Consider the following 20,305-nt stretch of genomic DNA (forward strand, 5'->3'; position numbering starts at 1 on the left):
GGAGGGTAATAAAATTATCTAGCTCTGGGGAGATTCGGGGTGTGTCTGGAGAATGAGATGATTGGTCAGAATGGTGTGAGGAGTAGGTTGGGGTAACTTGGGAAGCATAAGAGGGTGTGGAAGTGATTGGGTCAGGGTTATTGGACAATATGGGTTGAAAAGGAGGTTGAGAAAAATTAGAAGGGTTATGAAAATTATTGGATGGGGATGGTTCTGAGTCGGCAAATTCATCGGGGGTTTCAATATTCGGGTTATTGAGTTGTGAGATGGAGTATAAAACTGAGATGTGTGAATTAGTATCGGAATTCATGCCGGATGTTACATTACTGGTGGGGAAATCGGGTGGCGGAAAAGCAAAAAGTGGTATTATTTGGATTGGAGTGGTGAGGTTGGTTGGATGGGAATTTGATCGGTGTAGGGATCCAAGTTGTCGGCTCATCGTGGGCTAAAAAAATTATTATTTTGAGATTGAAAAGCGGTGGTATGGGGCTGTTCAATAATTTGTTCATAAGTATTATCATCTTGTGAGTGGTGTGGCATTATATGTTGGATGGGACTTTGTGATATGGTTGGTCTAAAATTTTGATTATGTGTTATGGCTAAATTTCGAAAATTACGTGGGACTAGGGATAATGGGTGGTTATGTGGTAGGGGTGGTAACTGTGGTGCTGTTGGTGTTGTGTCTACATTGTTATGTTCTTCGTCGTATGTGTTCTGTCTTGTTGCTATTTTTGTGTTGTATTCTTTTATTTGTGCGTCTAAAAGAATTTTGTTTATAGATGTGGAAAAAATTCCGAAAAATCCTGCAAAGAGTATGCGTGCTACGCTTGCTTGTCTGTTTACTTGTGTGTGTATAGCACATGTGTTGTAGATTCCTTTCAAAAGTGAGAAAAGAAATCCAATAAAGTTAAACATTGCGTATAAAATAGTCAATTTTTCTAAGACGTAGTAGGGCCATCCTAGAAAATCAAGGATTTCATTCTTGAGTTTAACAAAACTAAAAATGTTGATTGGTGATATATCTTGGGGACGGTATTTTTCGCCGTTTAGATATATATAATCTTTAATGTCTTTAAAATATCCGCTATAGTCTTGTGTGTAGATATCGGCAAAACCTGCGGTTTCTGCAAGTTTGCGTAGATTTTGGTCAATTGATTGTCTTTGTATAGTGTCCATTTGTGTTAACAATTCTTGGAATTGTTGTGTTCTAATGTGATGTTGAATATCTGATTTTGAGTATATTCCTATTGATTGTAAGTCTATATTTGGGTTTCGGGCAATAGCGCGAATGCTTTCTGGTGAAAATTTTTTGAGTGGTTGCATTAATGTGGGGTATGGAGTGAGAAGATAATATTTATTTTCATCAGGGTTTAGTTGTACTACATTGTGGCTATTTTCTGATCCACATGGGACTGCGGTATCCCAGAAATAGGTTCTTCGTGAAAGTGTATCCACGAAATGTACTTTATTCTTATAAAAGATAGGGATTCTTTTATAACAACGTTTATCTTCAAAAACGTATAGTGGTGATACTTTTTTGGTACAAGTATAAAACCATAAGATGTTTCCTTCGTAGTCTAAAAAATTTGATCTATTTCCTGATAATAAGTATCCTGCGTAGGGTATTTTTAATACTGCTAGTGCAAGTGATTGTAATATTTGTGTTCGTTCCAATTCACATAGTTGGTGTAGTGTTTCTAATTCGGAGAGTGACATTTCTTGAAAAATGCGGCTAATTGTATAGTCTAGTTTCATATCCAAATGAATATCATAGTGGATATTACCGAAATATGTAGTATTCATTAGTGATAGTTCTTGTAAGCGTGTGCTTCTGGTTAAAAACCATTTCGTATGGTGACATTCCTAGTGTTGTCGTAATTTGTGAGTTATATGCTAAGGGAAATAATTTTACATCTGCTGACCATTCGGTATATTTTGTATCATTTCCGTTGATGATACATCTAAGATATTCTTGTAGTGAACGGTTCATACCTTCGACTAAGCCGTTTGTCCAAGGTGCATGAGATGTACGTGGTTTGTGTTTAATGTTGTATAAATGACATAGTGTTATTATTTCATTATTTATGAATTCTGTACCATTGTCTGTGACTAAAATTTCTGGTAGTCCAAATTTTGCTATCCAGTGTTCATAAAGTGTTGTATATGCGTAATAAGCATTACAATGTGGTACTGGGTTAAGTGCTACATAGTGTGTGAATGCGTCAACAATTACCATAATGTAGGAGTTTCCTTCTGATGAGGGTGAAATTGGGCCTTTAGTATCAAATGAGATACGGTGATTAAAGTACAAACTTTGTCCTTTAAAATCTTGTTTTTGTGCTATTTGTTTTTGATTTGGGTAAGGTTTATTTAGTTGACATACTATACAATCATTGCATAGTACTTTTATCCAGATTGGTGCATTTGGGAAGTAAAAATTTTGTATAAAATTTGAATATGTTTTTTCTGATCCAGAGTGTCCTTTAATATTTTGTGTATGTGAAATATTAAAAGCGATGAGAATCATACTTAAAGGAAGACAGGGGACTATGGATTCGTTTAAGTTGTATTCTAAAAGGTCTGTAGTTTCATTAATTGTTGTGTAATTAAATTTGCGAAAATATCGGAGGAGTGTCTTGTTGCCTAGTATGGTTGAATCTGCTTTGGTAGGTTTAGTTTTATATTTGTGCCATGATTTTAGTTGTCGAATTATTGGGTCAAGATTTTGGTATTGTTTTAGTGTTGAAATTGTAATTGTTTCTGTTGGAGGGAGAAAAATGTTTTCAATTTCGAATTTAGATAAGGGTATTGTATCTAATGGGTCATGAAGGTCAAAAACTTGATTTTTTGTGTATTTCGAATCGGTTGTTGGTGGTCCTGATAAATTTATTTTATCAGTTAAATTTTCTTTTTCTATTAGTGGAAAATGGTCTTTTTTAGTTTGGTGTTGTTTTGTTCGTTTTTGTTGGGTGTTATTTTTTATCCATTGGGAATATGGAATTGGTTTAAAAGTTGATGTTCCAAGTAGGTCAACTTCATAATGATTATTTTGACAATCTAAATAAAGTGGGAAATGTTGTAAATTATTTATTTGTGATTGTTCAATATCAGTTTTCACTGCATATTTGCATTCTAATCGGGGTGATGTTTCGTTTTCTGCAAGGTAGAATTTTATGTTTTTGGGTATTTCAACTGTTGTTTTTCGTGTAAGTAATTCAGGTGGTGTATTTCGACTTAAGGTGTCTGGTAATGCAAGATTTTTTCCTGCAGTCCAAACTATATGTAAGTTTGGAAATTTCATTAGAATTAATTGAAATCTGTAAACTCGGTGGTTTGGGTTAGATTTCTGTGTGAAAAGAAAAATGATTGGTTTGTGGTCTGTGAATAAAACTGTGGGATGTTGTGATCCAAGTATCAGAAATTCATATTCTGTCAGTGTATATATTATGGCTGTACATTCTCTCATTAGAGTTGAGAGTCGTAGCTCTGCTTGAGTGAATAATCGGGAATTTGCTGATATCAGGTTCATTTTATTTGTACCATTATGTGATTGTAATAGTGCTGCGCCGATGCCAAAGTTCGAAGCATCGCACATTGCATAAAATGGTTGATCAGGGTCTGGAATTGTGTTTGAAATTTGTTCAGTTAAAAGTTTCTTTATTTCTTCGAATCGTGCTTGATGTTCTGTATTCCATTCAAAATTATTTTGTTGTCTAAGGATGTTGTAAAATGGTCGTAGATATAATTGCATTTTATAAACATATTTACTTAAAAAGTTTAACATTCCAAGGAATTCTTGGATTTTCTTTTTATTTGTTGGTGGTTGAAGTCTTTGAATAGCGTCAATGCGTGATTTCAGTGGAGTGATTGTTTTTCTTTCTATATTATGTCCTAAGAATTTAACTCTTGTCAAAAAGAAGTGTGATTTATCGGGTGCTGCCTTCAGATTTTCGTTCTGAAGTATTTGGTGATATTTTTCTAAAACATTGAACATTTCGTCTTTTGTTTGTGATTGCATAAAAACATCGTCTAGATAGGTGATTGCGTTTTTCTTGAGTATTAGTGGTCTAAAAATTTTGCTCATAAAAGCTGAAAATGCTGCTGGTCCTATGGATATTCCATAGAATAAGCGGTTAAATTCATATTGTTGGTTTCCGATAACAAATTGTGTTAAACGTCGTGATTGTTCATCTAGTGGCATTTGATTGTATGCACTATTCATGTCGGCGGTTGTGAAGTATTTGCCATTTATTTTTGTTAAAATAACTTGTATTGGTTCGATGGGCCAATTACATTTTGATTCATCTATGAGTGAATTGAGGTATCTAGCGTCGAGAACGATTTTTAATGATTCTCCTTTAGCTAGAATGATAACGGGGTTGATGAATGTGTTGCCTTTTGGTTGTTCTTCTTTATTAACTGGTGATATAATATTGTACTGTTCTAAAATATCGAGTAATCTGTTTACTTTATCATGTAAGTGAATTGGTACTTTACTTGCTCTCTGTTTTTTGAAAACTGCGTCTGGTTTTAATGGGAGATGTAGTGATGAACTGATTTTGCCAACATCGAATTTTGATGTTGCATAGACTGATGAATATTTAATTAGCTGTTTGGCTAACTTTTCGAATTCGTCTTGTGTTATTTGTGAATGTTGGAAATTAAACATTGTTAAAAATTTCTGTTGGTCCTCTGTGTAGTTACTTATGTTGAATGTAGGTTTGAAATATGGAGTTTTTGTGAAATAATCCGTATTTCTGTTTTCGTTACTTATTATATTATTTATAGATAATTCTTCATTAAGAATTGTAGATTGGCAAATATCTAGTAATTGGAGTATATTATTTACGCGATAGGCTTTTTCGTGTATTGGTGATATTGTAGCGTTGGTTTCACAATATCCTAAAAGTCCTAAAGGTAATGTTACTTGGTAAGGTGTTTTGTTATAAACATGTAAGGAAATAATATCTGTATTCGAATTTTTCAAATATTTTATTGAAGAGATTGTGATTTTGAAAAATTTATGAATAGGTTTGAATTCAAAATCTGACATATAAAATTTTTGTTTGTTTTGTTCTTTATCATATTGGTGAACTTGTTTGATTGAAAAATTATAGATGTTTCCTGATAGTGGTTTCAGGTGTTTTCTTTGTTGGTTAAATATCGGATAGAATTTTGAAAAGAATGGTGGTTGTTTATTTAATCTTTGAAAAAATGTTATGGATGTTTCTTTTGTTTTTGTATATTTATCTTTGATTAATATTTTACTATTTAGGATGTTAATTGTTGGTATATACTTCGAAATAAATGGTATTCCAATGATATTATATTTAATATCAGTGATATGGAATATTTGTTTAAATGGCTTATTTAGAATTTTACTTTGCTCCATTGTTCTGGTGGGGAGGAGAAATAATTGGATTTTTCCGTAGTTTATCAATGTTGATCCTTGTGCTGTTGCTAGCTTACTAGAGGTTTCAAGAGGCGTTAGCTTTGGGTGTAAAGTTTTTATTTCATTCCATGTGGGAATGTTTATTATGTTTGATTCTGCTCCTGAATCAATTAAAAAATCGATTTCAAGGTCTGGTGGTTGAAATTCTTTGTTTCTTGGGCTTTCTAAGAGAAATGGTATTGTCCAGATTTTTTCTTTGGGTTGTTCTTTTTGTATATTTTGGTAGATGTGGTTTGTATTCAAGCATTTTGTTTTGACATTTTGATTGGGTTGTTCTGTAGTATTTTTTGCATTTGTTTCTTGCGTTGTTGGTGTGGAATTTATGGGTGTAATGTAATAATTTTGAAGAAATTCTGATTGATTTTCATATATGTGTGATGAAAAAGGTTGTTCATATATGACAGATTCATAGTCATTTTCGACTTTTATCATATTGATAGAAAGAGTGTTTTCTGTATCACTTTCTGAATCTGATGATGTACAATTTATTTGATTGAGTTGTAACGTATCAGTTACTGTGTCATCAATACCTGGAGGGTCTGATGTTGTTTCTGGATTAGATTGTACTTGATTAATATGTCTTTGATGTTTAGGTGTACTGCTTCTATGACGATTATTAGAGTTATTATAGTGATTATTATTCCGGTGTGGTGATTGGGAATAATTTCTATAACGGTTATTATAACTTGAATGTCGGTTTTGTGAATTATTTCGCGATCTATTTTGATAATTGCTGTTTGGTCTGTTATAGTTCGATCTATTATATGAGTTATTCCTTGATCGATTATTCGGGTAATTCTGGTTTCGGTTGTTTGAATAACTTCTATTTCGATTATAGGAGTAGTTTCTATTCCTATTGTATGATGAATTTCGTGATTGGTTGTTTGGATAGTAGTTATTTCTTGATTGGGAATTAGATCTAGAAACAAATCGTTGTGTATTTGAATTTGATCTGGAGTAGTTATTTCTACTATTTGGTCTATTGTAGTGATTTTGTGATGAATTTTGCGTGTTTCTTCGTTCTGGTGATCTTCCTCTATAACTTGAGTTATATGGGGATTGATTTCTTGTATAACTTGTATTGTTCGGAAGTGGCTTTCCTGAACTGTTGTTGCTGTATACATTTTTGTTTGGTAGATTTTGATCTTTTTTCATGTATTGATAGAATGATTTATTTGGTTCTTTGTATTTTTGAGGTTTATTTTGACTATCTTGCTGTTTTTGTCTACATTCGGAAATACTATGTCCGTATCGTCGGCAATAATTACACCATTTTTTGAAAGATGGTTTGCCTTTAAAGTTTGGGTTCTTTTCGTAAATATTAAGTATTTCAGTGATTTTTTCGACGAGGTCTGTATCTGATTCCTGTATATTGTTTATATTAGTGGGAGTCGTTTCAATTCTGTTAACGTATTGTAATTTCAGATTTTCCGTTTCTTCTAGTTTCATCGTGATTTCTGCTTGTTCTAGTTTGTCTACTAGTTTTCTAAAATCTAAATCGGGTTCTCGAATTGAAGAAGGATGGGATGCTCTCTTTTTTATTGCTATTTTCCTTAATTGTGGTGTTAAGGTCATCATTAAGATTTCTGTCATCTTTGTGTTTTTATAGTCGTGTGTATTTAGTGAATATGCTTTTCGAACTAGTGTTTCGATTCTTACTGCTAACTGTTTGATGGTTTCGTTTGGTAATCTGCGAATTTCATTACATAAAACTCTTTGTTGTTGTTTGTTTCTTTCAGAGTCAAACATTTTTGAAAATTCTTGTGTAAATCTTTTCCAGTTTGATTTTATTTCTAGAGGTAGTACTGAAAACCATTTTTGGGCTGCGCCATCTAAGGTTGTTTGTATTAACGCTGTGCGTCGATGTATCCAATTTTGATGTAGTGGCGTATTAATTGGTTCAGGTCCAATGTTTAAAATCAGGTTTGCTGTTACTGCATTTAAATAATCTTCTACAGAGTATTCAGGGTCTGTTCCTGTGAAAACCATTAAAGGTTTGTTTGATGTTATTGATGATCCACCCATTAGGTATGGATTCATTGTCATTTGTAATGATTCTGCTGCATTTGGCATTTGAGAAAAATTTGAAAGTTGGTTTCTTGTTATTTCATGTTGTTGAAGATAATATGGGAGTGGTATTTCATTTTGCATTTGTGATGGTTGATACGAGTGTGCAGTCATTGGATTTTGTTGTTGAATTGGTTGAAAAGATTGTGTATTAATTGGATTTTGTTGTTGAATTGGTTGTTGATGTTGTGCATCTATCGGTTGTGGAGAAAAATTTCTATGATTTGTACGTGTTCTCTGTATTCCTTGTCTACGATATTCTTGAGTATTTGGTGCAAATAAATCTGGTTGTAAGAAATCATCATCTGAGGATAAATAATCCATTTGATAAGATGTTTGTTTTTTATTTTTATTTTGTTGAAAAAATGGGTAATTTTCACTGCGATCCTGTGGAGGATTTGGTTGAAAATTTTTGGAATTATATTGGGCCGTTGGGTTATCCCAGTTTCGAGGTTTTGTATATTGATTAAAATTTCTTTGTGGTTGATAATTTGTTTTTGACGGATGTGTATAATTATAATTATGGTCTGCAAAGTTGTTTCTAGTGAATGTTTTGCGTGTTTTTGGCGGTATTGTTATGGGTCTGTATGTTTGGTAATCCATGTGTGAATATTTTGGGGCAACCGAAGGTTTAACGGTTGACTGTAAGGTTACCTGTGTTTGTGAAAGATTTGTATTTCTTGGTGTTGTTAAATTCGGGCGTATTGGTGAAATACTTTGTTGTGTAGTTGTTGTGTGTACAATTTCTTCATTTATGAAGTGTGATGGTGTCTGTATATCTTGTTGAGTAAGATTTCTAGTTCCATTGAGGTTTTCGTTGTGTATGACTGTAGAGTTTAAACTATTATTTTGTGTATCGGGTAAAAATGTATTATAGTTTAATGGTGTTGCATCAATTGTTAATGGTATTACTCTTACATAATCTCTTATGTAAGATATTGTACCTATTGCTTGACTTGAGATTGATTGTGGAAAGCTTATAAATGCGGGATGAGACCATTCGGGGTCCCAAACATAATCTGATTGTTCTGTGATAGCGGTATCATCGTTCGAATTTTGGGGTCTAAAATTTTTTCTTGCTTGTGCAATTAAATCAATATTGTGTGTGAAATAATCTATTATGAACCATGCCAAAATTTTTTGTAAATCGTGTTTGGTATGTTGTGAAACGTCGTCTTTCGTGAAATTTTCTTTAATGATGTTTAAATAACTAGAGAGTAGTGTGATTTCATGTCGTACTCTTAAATGTTTAGATGTTTCTGTCGGTGAGACATTTGTTAATGGGAGTTCATTTTCTAATATCGAAATATAACTATATATTATTGCGAAAACTTCATTGGTGAAAATGGAGTTTGCTCTTTGTGAGTTATGGTATTGGATGCTTTTTATATATTCTGAAAAAACTTTTGAAAATTCTAAGTCAAGATCGTCTGTTTGAATAGTATATGTTCTATTATTATGGTTTGGGGAAGTGAATTCTATAGAGTAGATTCCATACTGTTGTGTTATGTTGCATATATCTTTTAGATAGTGATCTATGATTTGTCTTTTGATTTTTACATCGGGGAACTCTGTTTTACATGGACTGATTCCGGGTTCAAATAAATTTACGAGTAAATTTTGACAAAATATGTGTTGTCCTCTATCAGTATCTGCATCTACTATAAAAGGAAAGATTTCATCATCATCTGGAGTTTCGTCACCTGGGGTGTGCGTTGAACTCATTTTTCCGTTCGATGACTGTTAATATGTAATTATTAATGTGTCGAATTGGTTGATTCCAATTGTATAGATGTACTGGTTTGTGTTTGTACTGTTTTTTTATTCTTCTTTTTCCTCTTTGTGATGAATTTGAAGTTGTTTCTGAGTCAGAAAAATATAATTGATCGTGAAGTGGGCAATTTTTATCTATTGATTCTTTTAGTTTGTAAAGTTCGTCTAAACTGTTGGTTTCTGATTCTGAAAATGCGTTTCGATTTTTTGAAAATCTTTTTCGTGTTATTTGTCTTTGTTTAGTTATTATTTTCCTCTTTAGTGTTTGTCGTTTTGTGCGAATGTATCCAACTGTTTGTGTATGAGGTGTGATTACAAGGTCGTATTTTTTGTTATCTATTTCACAATTGTGTAAAACGATTGTTTGTTTATTTCCTAGGTTTTTAAATGACATAAGGTTTAGGATGACGGATGCAAAAAGTTGTTAAGTGAATTCTAATTACTTAAACTGTTAGTCCTTACGATTTTTTTGGTTAGCTTAACCTGGGTCTATTTGTTCAGGGTTGGAGAGAAAAGTATATCGATTCCGAAGAATGATTTTTACTTTCTCGTGACTAGTATAAGCTAAGGTGTTAACTTACTTAATCTTACTTAGGGGTAGTGATTGTGTTCAAGGGTTGGAGAATAGTAAATCGATCCACAAGGTTCAGGTATAATTAGAACGCGAGTAGTTCGTTAGATACTATTTTAAACTTACTAAGTCTAAGATTTATCCTGGGTCTGGTAAGAGGGGGGGTCAAGTGAAGGATGAATAACCGAAGTTCTTCACTGTTTATCCTAATTTGAATGATTAGTTTTGTTTAAAAATTTCTATTAGTCTTAGGTCTTTAGAAAGGGTTGGGTAGTGAATCGACGTTTGAGGTCGTTAGACACTAATTAAGTGGGTGGGGGAGAACAAAGTTGTTCTGTTTGATCCAAGGATAAGCCTTGATGATCAAGTTTGAAATTTAATTAAGTAGAAAATGATTTAAGATCCAAGGATAAGCCTTGATGATCTGATTTTTAATTAAGTGACTTTAAGTTTTAATAAAGTTTTAAATTTGTGTAAAGGAAAGATTTAATGTTTTATGATGTTAGTGAGTTGATGATTGCTGTTATGTTTTAGGTGATGAAGCTGGAACAACAGGATGATTTATGATAACTAACCATTTATTGTCATGCTACTAATTTTTATTTTTATTTTCCAATAAATATTTTTCAAACATGTTTTGTATAATACTGCAGAGTTTTAGGAAAACGATCTAAGATCTTTTTATCAATCGTTATTGTATAATATTAATTTTGTTTAGCGCCTGAAATGATTTTGAAGAGTAACTTCAAGGTTTTATGTTTGCAAATGGAAATCTAAATTCATTGCAAGTAGTATTCGAAATATAAAAGTTTGTTCTGGCTTTTGCCGAACTATCATATAACTATACGGCAAGTTTCTACTTTGTCGTATGTCGTCTTTGGTTCGAGGTCTTCTTCCAATTCCGGGTAGTTCTGTTATGGTTCGGAATATTGGCTCTGATCTATTGAGTCGGAGAGACATTTCAATTAAATTATTGTCGTATAACATTTTGTAAATGTTTTTGTCTAATTTCTAATCTATTTTGGTTAATTCTAATCTAGTAAGGTCTTGTTCGAGACTTATGGTCGCACCAGATGAGTTAGGACTGGTATGTATAACTCATAGAGTAATTTCGGATAGGGTACACCGTCTGCTCGTCACGCTATCTTATTTTCGGCCGGATAGATTCGTGCAACTTCTTAGTCTAATACCGATCCTAATCTTACTCTTATACTATCTAGTCTCAGGTTGTTTAACTAGTCTCTGCTAGGCTCAATAGATCTAGGGTATACTGGTTTATTGCGGCTGCTGAAGTGCTCGGGAGAGTCCAACTAATTTCTAAGTTAAATTTAAATCTCTCTGGTGCTGAAATTACAAGTAACTTCAGCACTTACAAATAAGTGGGTTGTTAGTTAGATGGATCATGATTGGTTAATATTAAATACTTTACATTGGTAAAACATTTAATTTATCCAATCATAAAATGTAGTTTAGATCAGGTTCCAAATCTTCAGTTTTGACCAAAAAGAGAATCCAAAAGATATGCCTTAACGTTGTTCCGTAGACGCGAACCATCGAAATTTGCCGAAGTAAGAAAGTGTTATAAATTCGCATTGGCCCTGAATGTTTATTTATTATGATTGTTTATTTTGCTATCATTTGATAACAAATCAGTTAATGGCATTAAAAAAAATTTCGAAAACTTTCGGATTTTTTAAAACTTTTAGATAACTTTGTTTGATTTTTTTTTGGTTTTTGCCTCACCAAACCCATACACAACAAACTGTAACAAACAGTTCCTGACAATGAAAACTAAAATGCGCATTTATTAAAACCAATTTGTTTCCCTTCTTATTCGGTTGATAAGCAATTACATTTTTTTCAACTCGCTTTTTTCGCGGATTATATAAATTGTAACTAATTATACCTGGTGAATATGGCGATGAGTGTAAAGGAGGCGTGTTTGAACTTGTTGTGAGTGGAGTCGGGAATGTGGGCCAGTCGCACTGTCAGGAATCGATCCAGCGCCAAGTGTGCCAGGATAGCTACGCGGATAAAATTGAAATTAATCATACGTCTGTTTTTTGTTAACTAATTCAATAGCAGCTTAACCTTTTTACTATTCACTAACTTACGTTTAGTGTCAAAAATATCAGTGGATATAATATCAGCTATCAAATATTTTTTTATAAGTAAAGCTCGTTAAATTTTTTTCTCAAAAAAAAAACAGTTTTGTTTTCTTCAAATTTTCGACTGATTATTCTTTTTGTTATGGCAGGGAAAAATTAGGTTTGTTTAGTTTTTTGAGGACGACTATAGAAAATGGGTATTAGCTCTGTATTCGGGTGTGATTTTTTTTTCTTTTTTTTTGTTTTCCCAGTAAAATCAGGTACCACAAATAGTCATCGGAATAGGTCGAGCAATATATCATAATAAAGCCCTTTCAGCAAATTTCAAAAGTTTCTCCCAATGTGGAGAAAAATTATTTTTAAATTTCTGAGGTTTAGTCTAATTTCAAGCGGGTAACGCGATCGAGTAACGTTCGCTTTACGAAAACTGGTCATTTAGCCTAAACAAACTTGACTTTACTAAAAAAGCAAACTCTTTTTGGAAGCCTCTTTGAGCGCTTTGTTGACCAGAAAAATTTTCTTCACAAAAATGTGATAACATGAAAAAAATACTACATTTTTCAATGTTTTTTTTCTGTTATTCATTTTTAAGTCAATTATGCCTAACGAATTAAGTTTTTACGTGTCTGTGTAGTTCTTTCATCACACCACAAACAAAAAACTACCTTGAAATAAAGAAAAAAAAATTTTTTGGTAGTTTTTTATGAACAATCTCGAAACAGTGGTCGGAACAATCTGTGCTGCTTGCATAGCAACCAGTGTCGAGGTGCTCACTTTTTGTTTCGACTTTCAAAGTCGCGCACAAATCAGTGTTCGACCAAAAAAGAATAGTCGAAACAGCGGTTTGGGTCGAGTACAAATTCAAAACGTACCAAATTTTGATCGAGACGTTCGAAACATTCCGACTTTTGGTCGAGACGTTCAAAACATTCCGACTTTTTGTCGAGACGTGCAAAACATTCCGATTTTTGGTCGAGACGTTCGAAACATTCCGATTTTTGGTCGAGACGTTCGAAACATTCCGACTTTTGGTCGAGACGTTCAAAACATTCCGACTTTTGGTCGAGAAGTCGAAACATAAAGTGAGCACCTCGACCCGGGAACAGACTATCTTTTCGAAGTTGCAAGTATGTGGCGATGACGATAAAAGTTTACCTGAGGTGTTGAATGCGTTGATGTTGTATGAGGCCGTAGAGAAGGTGTACACTAGCTTCACCAGTCCCCCCTCCATCAGTGGCTTCCCATCGTACACAATGTACAGCATGTCGTGAATTATCAGGGCCGTGCCTCAAACAGATTTAGTGCTGAGACTTCAAAGTCGCGCCAAATTGACCAACACTCGATAACTTGAAGAAGAAATTTAAAGCCTTAGATGTTAGTTTGGGACAGTTGTTTAATATCAATCGAGGAGTCTTAAAGCTATTTAGTCGCAACAGAAATGCAAAATCGCTCAGCATTGCAAAAAAATGCAAGAGTGCAAAATTACTCTTGTAGTTTACTCATGAAAAAATCTATATAAGCGTTTTTTAACATCATACTTTTGATCCGATCGGAGAAAAGGGAGTCACCCAGGGTTAGGTGCTCGGCTCATGATGAGAAGGAAATTTTCAAGATTGTAAGTGTTTCGATTCACCGTTTTAATTTAGGGCAATTAACAACAACAACAACAACAACAACGGTCGAACGAAGGCTTCGGTCGAACAAAAGCCGCATCACGGGTTGAACAGAAACCGAGTCGAATCATGGGCCAGAGACATATAAACAACAAATTTCTCGATTTGACCCATGATTCGTCCCCTTTACCATGAATTGACCCTGTTTAACACTGATCCGACTCGATTTCTGATCCACTCATGATATAGCTTACAGTATTTTTTTTTGAAATTAGGGCAAAAAATTCTAATCAATCAAACACCTACGTCAGAGTGTTATTTAAGAGGCATTCTTTCATTCATTCAATTTTGAAGAACTTTTAAGGCAAACTAACAGCGTTGGTGGGTTTCTTCAAGTTTTTGAGATGCTCCTGCGGTAACAGAGAAACATTTTTGAAAATTGGTCACAAAATTTTTTTTAAATAATCCATTCAATATTTAGAGAAATAATTATAAAATTGATGTAATCGCTACAATTATGCACAATTGCAAAGTTACTTTAATTGTTGCTAGGATCAAAACTTACAGAAAAAAAATTGGCTCAAGAAGCATAATAGAAAATTTAGGGTCGGATTAAATCATGTTAAGTGATACTTCATGAAAATCGAGAAAGGTCTGACGATTTTCGGTAAAGTCGAATGCGGAAATTTATCTTCCAACAATGTCAGAGCCGGAAATCAACGAACAAACAGTCGAAAATTGACTTTAATGGATCCTTTGGAAAATTCCACCGGGGCGAGCGACCTGCTCCTAAATGCTTCTAATGGAGCAACCATTGCCTACATTTCTTGTTCCAAAAAATAAGAAAAAGATATTCAGAAAATACATTTGAGCAAAGACAAGCAAACTGTTAATTGAGTCATTTTGGAGAAACAAAGTCGGGAACGTATTTTTACCTGGATAACACTTCAAAATTTCTCAATAACCGTTTTTTGAACGCACGTGCTGTTCATTTTAATTATGAAAATAATTATATATTTATAATTGATTATAATATCATTTTATAGTCAGAATCTGTGAAATTACAAAATGATCGACTATAATCCATTAAAAATGGACTATGTTGCTAATACTTTCAATGTCAATATAATCAATTATAATCTGTTATAATCGTTCATAATCGATTTTTGAGAGGTTATTGATTAAACGTACAGTTCTTTTTTAAGTTATACATAATTTCCTAATCAGTGCAGTTGCTTAGTTTTACGTTTCATAATTTCTTACATTTCACCATTTATATTTTTATATAGATTTGATGTGGTTAGTTTTCTTTTTACTTTTTCAATTCTCAATTATGGCAGCTTAATTTTTGTTAATTTTTTTAACCAAAATCTCCATTCTACTAACTACCTTCCCCCTCATGTTCAAGTATGGGAGGGGGGGGGGGGGCTGATAATGGTTGAATGTGAGCAGGGTTGATTTCAACTCCAATGGGTAAACTAATGAGCAAGTGGTTGAGCTCTACCTCTCTTAACGTGTGGCGGAGGGGTGTTACCCGCACTGACAAAAATAGATTAGGATCGATTTTAGTATGAAAAAAGTACGCAGATTAAATAAAAATATAAAAGTTGATTTGGATTGAATTGAAATTGATTTAAATTGATCTTAAACCCCAGATAAAAAAATTGATCCAAATCAAATTTAAATATTTTTAAAGGAATTAAAACGGTTGTAAATCGATTTATATTGACTTTTTTCATTTGAGTTTCATCAGTGTTTATTTGTATGGCATTTACTCATTGCCTATCTTTTTTCATTTTACATGCATAGCGTATTGTAGCATAAAAAGGACCAAAAAAAAGACCAAATGTCCATAATAGTCTATGATTTCCTTGCATATTTTGAATTCAAAATCTGATTTATAATGACTCTTTTCTTGATTCGTTTCAAATAATTTTGCTCCAAATCTGATTTACAATGATGATTTTCTATGATTTCAAAGCATATTATTGAGACCAAAAATTAATTATTCTGACCCTTTTTTTATTTGTTACATAGAACTTTGCCTATAATCTGATTTACAATGATGATTTTTTGATCGTCTTCGATTTAAAATTGATTCAAAAGTAATTTTGAAAAACTCATCCTTACATAAAATTTCTCAAAAATTCGATTGAAATATCAATGGGTGAACCAATTATCCTAACTATTGAAACTTTCTCTGTTTTTTCATCAATATTATTAAAACTGTATCAATAGAAAACAAAATTCTTTGCTAGTTACATTCTGTTTGGAAAGATCAAGTGTTTGATTTAGGGAAGAAATTTGTGCAACGACAGCCTTGCAAAACTCGATATGACCCAAGGTTGATGACTGCATGCTCTTCTTCATAATGCCAGTTTGTCGTCTTCAAATTGAGGGTAATAATGTATTGGTCTTAGTAATACTTGATTGAGACGATTTCTTACAACAAATTGCCAGAGCAGGGTATGAATTTCTTTTAGTATTTCAATGAAAACAGTCAGTTTGTCTTTTGATCTATTGATCTTAAGCCCCAGCTAAAAGAGTTGATCCAAATCAAATTTAAATATTTTTAAAGGAATTGAAACGGATAAAAATCGATTTAAATTGACTTTTTCCATTTGAGTTTCATCAGTGTTTAATTTGTATGGCATTTACTCATTGCGTATCATTTTTTATTTTACATCCATAGCGTATTGTAGCATAAAAAAGCCCAAATAGAAAGACCAAATGTCTATAATAGTCTATGATTTCCTTGCATATTTTGAGTTCAAAATCTGATTTATATTGACTCTTTTACTGATTCGTTTCAAATAAATTTGCTCAAAATCTGATTTACAACGATGATTTTCTATAATTTAAAGCATATTATTGAGGCCAAAAATTATTTATTTTGATTCTTTTGTTATTTGTTACATGGGTTTTGCCTATAATCTGATTTACAATGATGATTTTGTGATCATCTTTGATTTAAAATTGATTTAAAACGATTTAAAATTGAATTAAGTGAGATTCGAATGGATTTAAGTTTTTTTCGGATGGGTTTTAGTGAGTCGGAAAATCCATCCAAATCGGTTTAGATAGATTTTTAGACACCTAAAAATGTTTTTATGCAAAAAGTTCAGCAAGATATGGTCTTTAGTATATTCTTCGAGGGCACAGAAAAAATTTTGTTTTTGAGCAAACAAATTTTTGTGAAATGATTTTAGTGGGAGAGAGAGAGAGAGAGAGAGATTCACTAGTAAAAATTGTCTTGAAGCAGACGCATTTTATCAAGTTTACAATAATAAGCAAACAAAAAGTGTTTTTTGTTGCCAGATGCAACAGTAAGCTGATAATAGTAACATCAAAACAAATTTTTTTGGGTTATGTGATCTCGAAATGGTAAAAAAAGTACGGTGAAATTATTAATTATTTAGCATTAGATCTTATTTAACAACTTTTTCCAGTGCTTTCGAGTTTTGGCAGCTTCTAAGAGTTTTTAAACAGCTCAAAATATAGTTTGCTTAGTTGTTTTTTGAAAAAGGATAGTATTTTGGGTTTTTTAGTGTTTCCAGGCAAAAACTAAATGAACTGCCATCTTTCAGAAGAAAATTTTTGTCTTTGTACTTGCTTGTCATCGTTAAATAAAAAAAAAAACTTCCTTAGTACGTGGTTTGAACTTGCATTATTCGTAATTTGGAATTTAGAAAATGTTATCAGTTAGAAAAGGGTAATTTATGACTTTTTAATTTGCAAAAATATATCGGAGCATAGTATCTTACTGTGGCATGTAGAGGAAGTAATTTCTGATTGTAACTGAGCATTTTTTGGATTCCCAACTTATAATAGTATTGAATAAATGATCTAATTTAGAACTAAAAATTTTAGTAATTTAAGCTTCTAGGTAATTGTTAGTGAGCTTTTTCGTTGATCTGAAGTTCTAATTGCTTCTGCCATTTTACGAAAAACGTTGTTAAGTTCTAGCTCTTTTATGATTTTTTTGTCAATGATCACACCTACAAACATAACTTGTACCATTTTGCAGTTATTTTCTAACTGTTTTTACATATAATTGACAGAAAAATTGGACAGGAGCGGACCCAATAAAGTGCCTTTGATACTCCTGGCTCGATTATTAATGTATCCGAAGCCGTCGCTTACATGGACTTTCTGTGCTCTCTGTGTCAAGAAGCCCTAAAGTCTGGTTAGAGCTTTTGTTTCAAAACCCAAATATTTTGGTTTTCTCAGTTTTTACTGAGGTGAAAATGATCAATTTTATCTGACAGATTAAGGAAAGCTTAATTCAAAAATTGATAAAAAGTTTTAAAATAACCTTGAAAAACTCATCCTTACATGAAGTTTCTCACTAAATTCGATTGAAATATCGATGCGTGAACCAATTATCCTAACTATTGAAACTTTCTTTGTTTTTTCATCAATATTATTAAAACCGTATCATTAGCAAACAAAATTCTTTGCTAGTTAATTTCTGTTTAAAAAAGATCGTGTGTTTGATTTAGGGAAGAAAATTGTGCACCGACAGCCTTGCAATACTCGGTATGACCCAAGTTTGATGACTGCATGCTCTTCTTCGTAATGTCAGTTTGTCGTCTTCAAATTGAGGGTAATAATGTATTGGTCTTAGTAATACTTGATTGAGACGATTTCTTACAACAAATTGCAAGAGCAGGGTATACATTCCTGTTAGTATTTCAATGAAAACAGTCAGTTTGTCTTTTTTTCAATTTTTGTTCTGCTTTTGATTTCGAAAAGCCTAAAATTGAATATATAAGAATCTTTGTAGGAAAGTTCCTCTTCTTTTTATTGTTTTTATCTTTGCTGAACATAGTTTCAACAATTATGGGTGGCGCTGATACAATCAGCATTTAAACCGTTTTTTTACACAATAAATCTTAAGAAACAGTTTGTTCTGTAATCGACTAACTTTCATCACGTTGAAAAAACATTTTCGGCAACATTTTGCCAAATTACGGCGCAATAAAAAAATGCGCTACCATAAGACATGAGGGACGATTTTTTCTTTCAAAAAAGTCAGGTTTAATTGAAAGACTTGCGTGACCTTGAAAGGATGTTTTAGGGCCTTGAAACGCTTTTCAACTAGTTTCTAAAAAAACCAATTTCAAGAAAACTTGAAGTTTTTGAGGTACGGTCACTGAAATCACTTTTAAAAACATCCGTTCTTTGATTTTGAAAGCTAACTAGATTCTGTTGCATTTTTCAAGGCTTCAAGTTGTTTTCCTTCATTAACTACTGTAGAGAGATAATCAATCACTTATCAAAGTATGAGCCCATTCAAAAATTGAGTGCCTCACCACCCCAAATTGCAAAGTCGCACCGACATTTTGAGTTTGAAAGTCTGAACATGAGTCGCGCCTTGAGTCGCAAAAGTCAGTACATACCAAAACTTGGTCGCAAAAGTCTGGACATGAGTTGCGAAAGTCTGGACACACATTTTCAAGACTTTCGCGACTTTATGTCCAGACTTTTGTGACCAATTTGCGGCATATCCAGACTTTTGCGACCCATGTTCAGGTTTTCGCGGCCAATATTTAGTTGTTTTTAGATTAACGCGACCCACGGCACGCCTCATTTCTACACTCTCGGCGCCACAATGTAATTTGTGTCTAAATCCGGATGTGGTGCGACCCTCAAAATCTGGACTGAGTCTGGGACTTCGACCCGGGAATCGATCATAATGACAATATAATCAATTTCGTGGTCTACATTTTACATCTGTTAGGAAATATAATGGATCATTTTTATTTCGGAAGTTTATTTTGATCGATTGAATTCCATGGGTTCTCGGTGCGCCATAAAATTAAACGTTTGTTTTTTAAAAAATATTTTCGTCCTGAGTTAGGAATGACAGCGTTTTCCTAAATACATTCAACTTGCCTTTTTGACGTTTAGACAAATACATTTAAAATTAGATCTGTTATGTTAGTTCAGAAATTGACAAGAGTTTAAGAAGTTCTTTTCAAAAAAATAATCATCGTTTTTTTTAATGTGTATAAAATATTGTAGAAAGACAACCTTTCAATGCACGGTAAGACACAAACTTGATGTCTGCCTGCTCTTCTGCGTAATGTCTGCTCATGATATTAAATTGAGATTAAACATGCATCCTTATAAGTAATCATACTTGATTGAGACATTTTGTAACAACAAATTGCGAGAGCAGGGTATAAACTTCTGTTAGTAATTCAATGAAAAACACAAGGTACAATTTAAGTTTGCTCAAATTAGGTTCATCCTCTGATTTCGAGAAACCTAAAGTTGTATACATTGGAACTTTTGTTTGGAAATAAATTGTTTTATCTTCCCCGAAATTACTTTCAGCGATGATGGACGGCGCTGCTTAGTATTAGCATTGAAACATTTGTTTTCATTAAAAAAATTTTATGGAGCAATTTGTTTTTTGTATCGAGCTAGTTTTCATCATGTTTGAAAAACATTTTCAGCAAATTTTCATCAATTAATCGCGCAAATAGAAAAGGTACTTACATGAGGGACAGCTTTTTTCAATAAAATCAGGTTTAATTGAAAAACTTGCATGATCTTGAAAGAATAATGTAGAACCTTCAAACGCTATTTCACTGATTTCTGATGAAAACAACTTCAACGAAAATTGAAATATTTGAAATACAATCGCTGAAAACCTTTTAAAAAAGGCCATTAGCCTACAGAAGGTTGCTCTCCATTTTGTCACACAGTTATA

General features: G+C 32.8%; 1 protein-coding gene across 2 annotated transcripts in view; it reads right to left on the minus strand.

Annotated features, from left to right (window-relative positions):
• Positions 1-20,305, minus strand: part of LOC134855550 (uncharacterized) — a 77,091-nt gene that overhangs the window by 26,444 nt on the left and 30,342 nt on the right. For both annotated transcript variants that reach the window (XM_063872092.1, XM_063872091.1), the window contains 2 exons: positions 13,127-13,258; positions 11,770-11,887 (listed from right to left, as the gene is read on the minus strand). In XM_063872092.1, the coding sequence (XP_063728162.1) occupies positions 11,770-11,887; positions 13,127-13,258 (250 nt within the window). The remainder of the gene's footprint in view (positions 1-11,769; positions 11,888-13,126; positions 13,259-20,305) is intronic.

The sequence above is a fragment of the Symsagittifera roscoffensis genome, chromosome 10 (genome assembly GCF_963678635.1).
Source record: "Symsagittifera roscoffensis chromosome 10, txSymRosc1.1, whole genome shotgun sequence".
Taxonomy (NCBI): Eukaryota; Metazoa; Xenacoelomorpha; order Acoela; family Convolutidae; genus Symsagittifera; species Symsagittifera roscoffensis.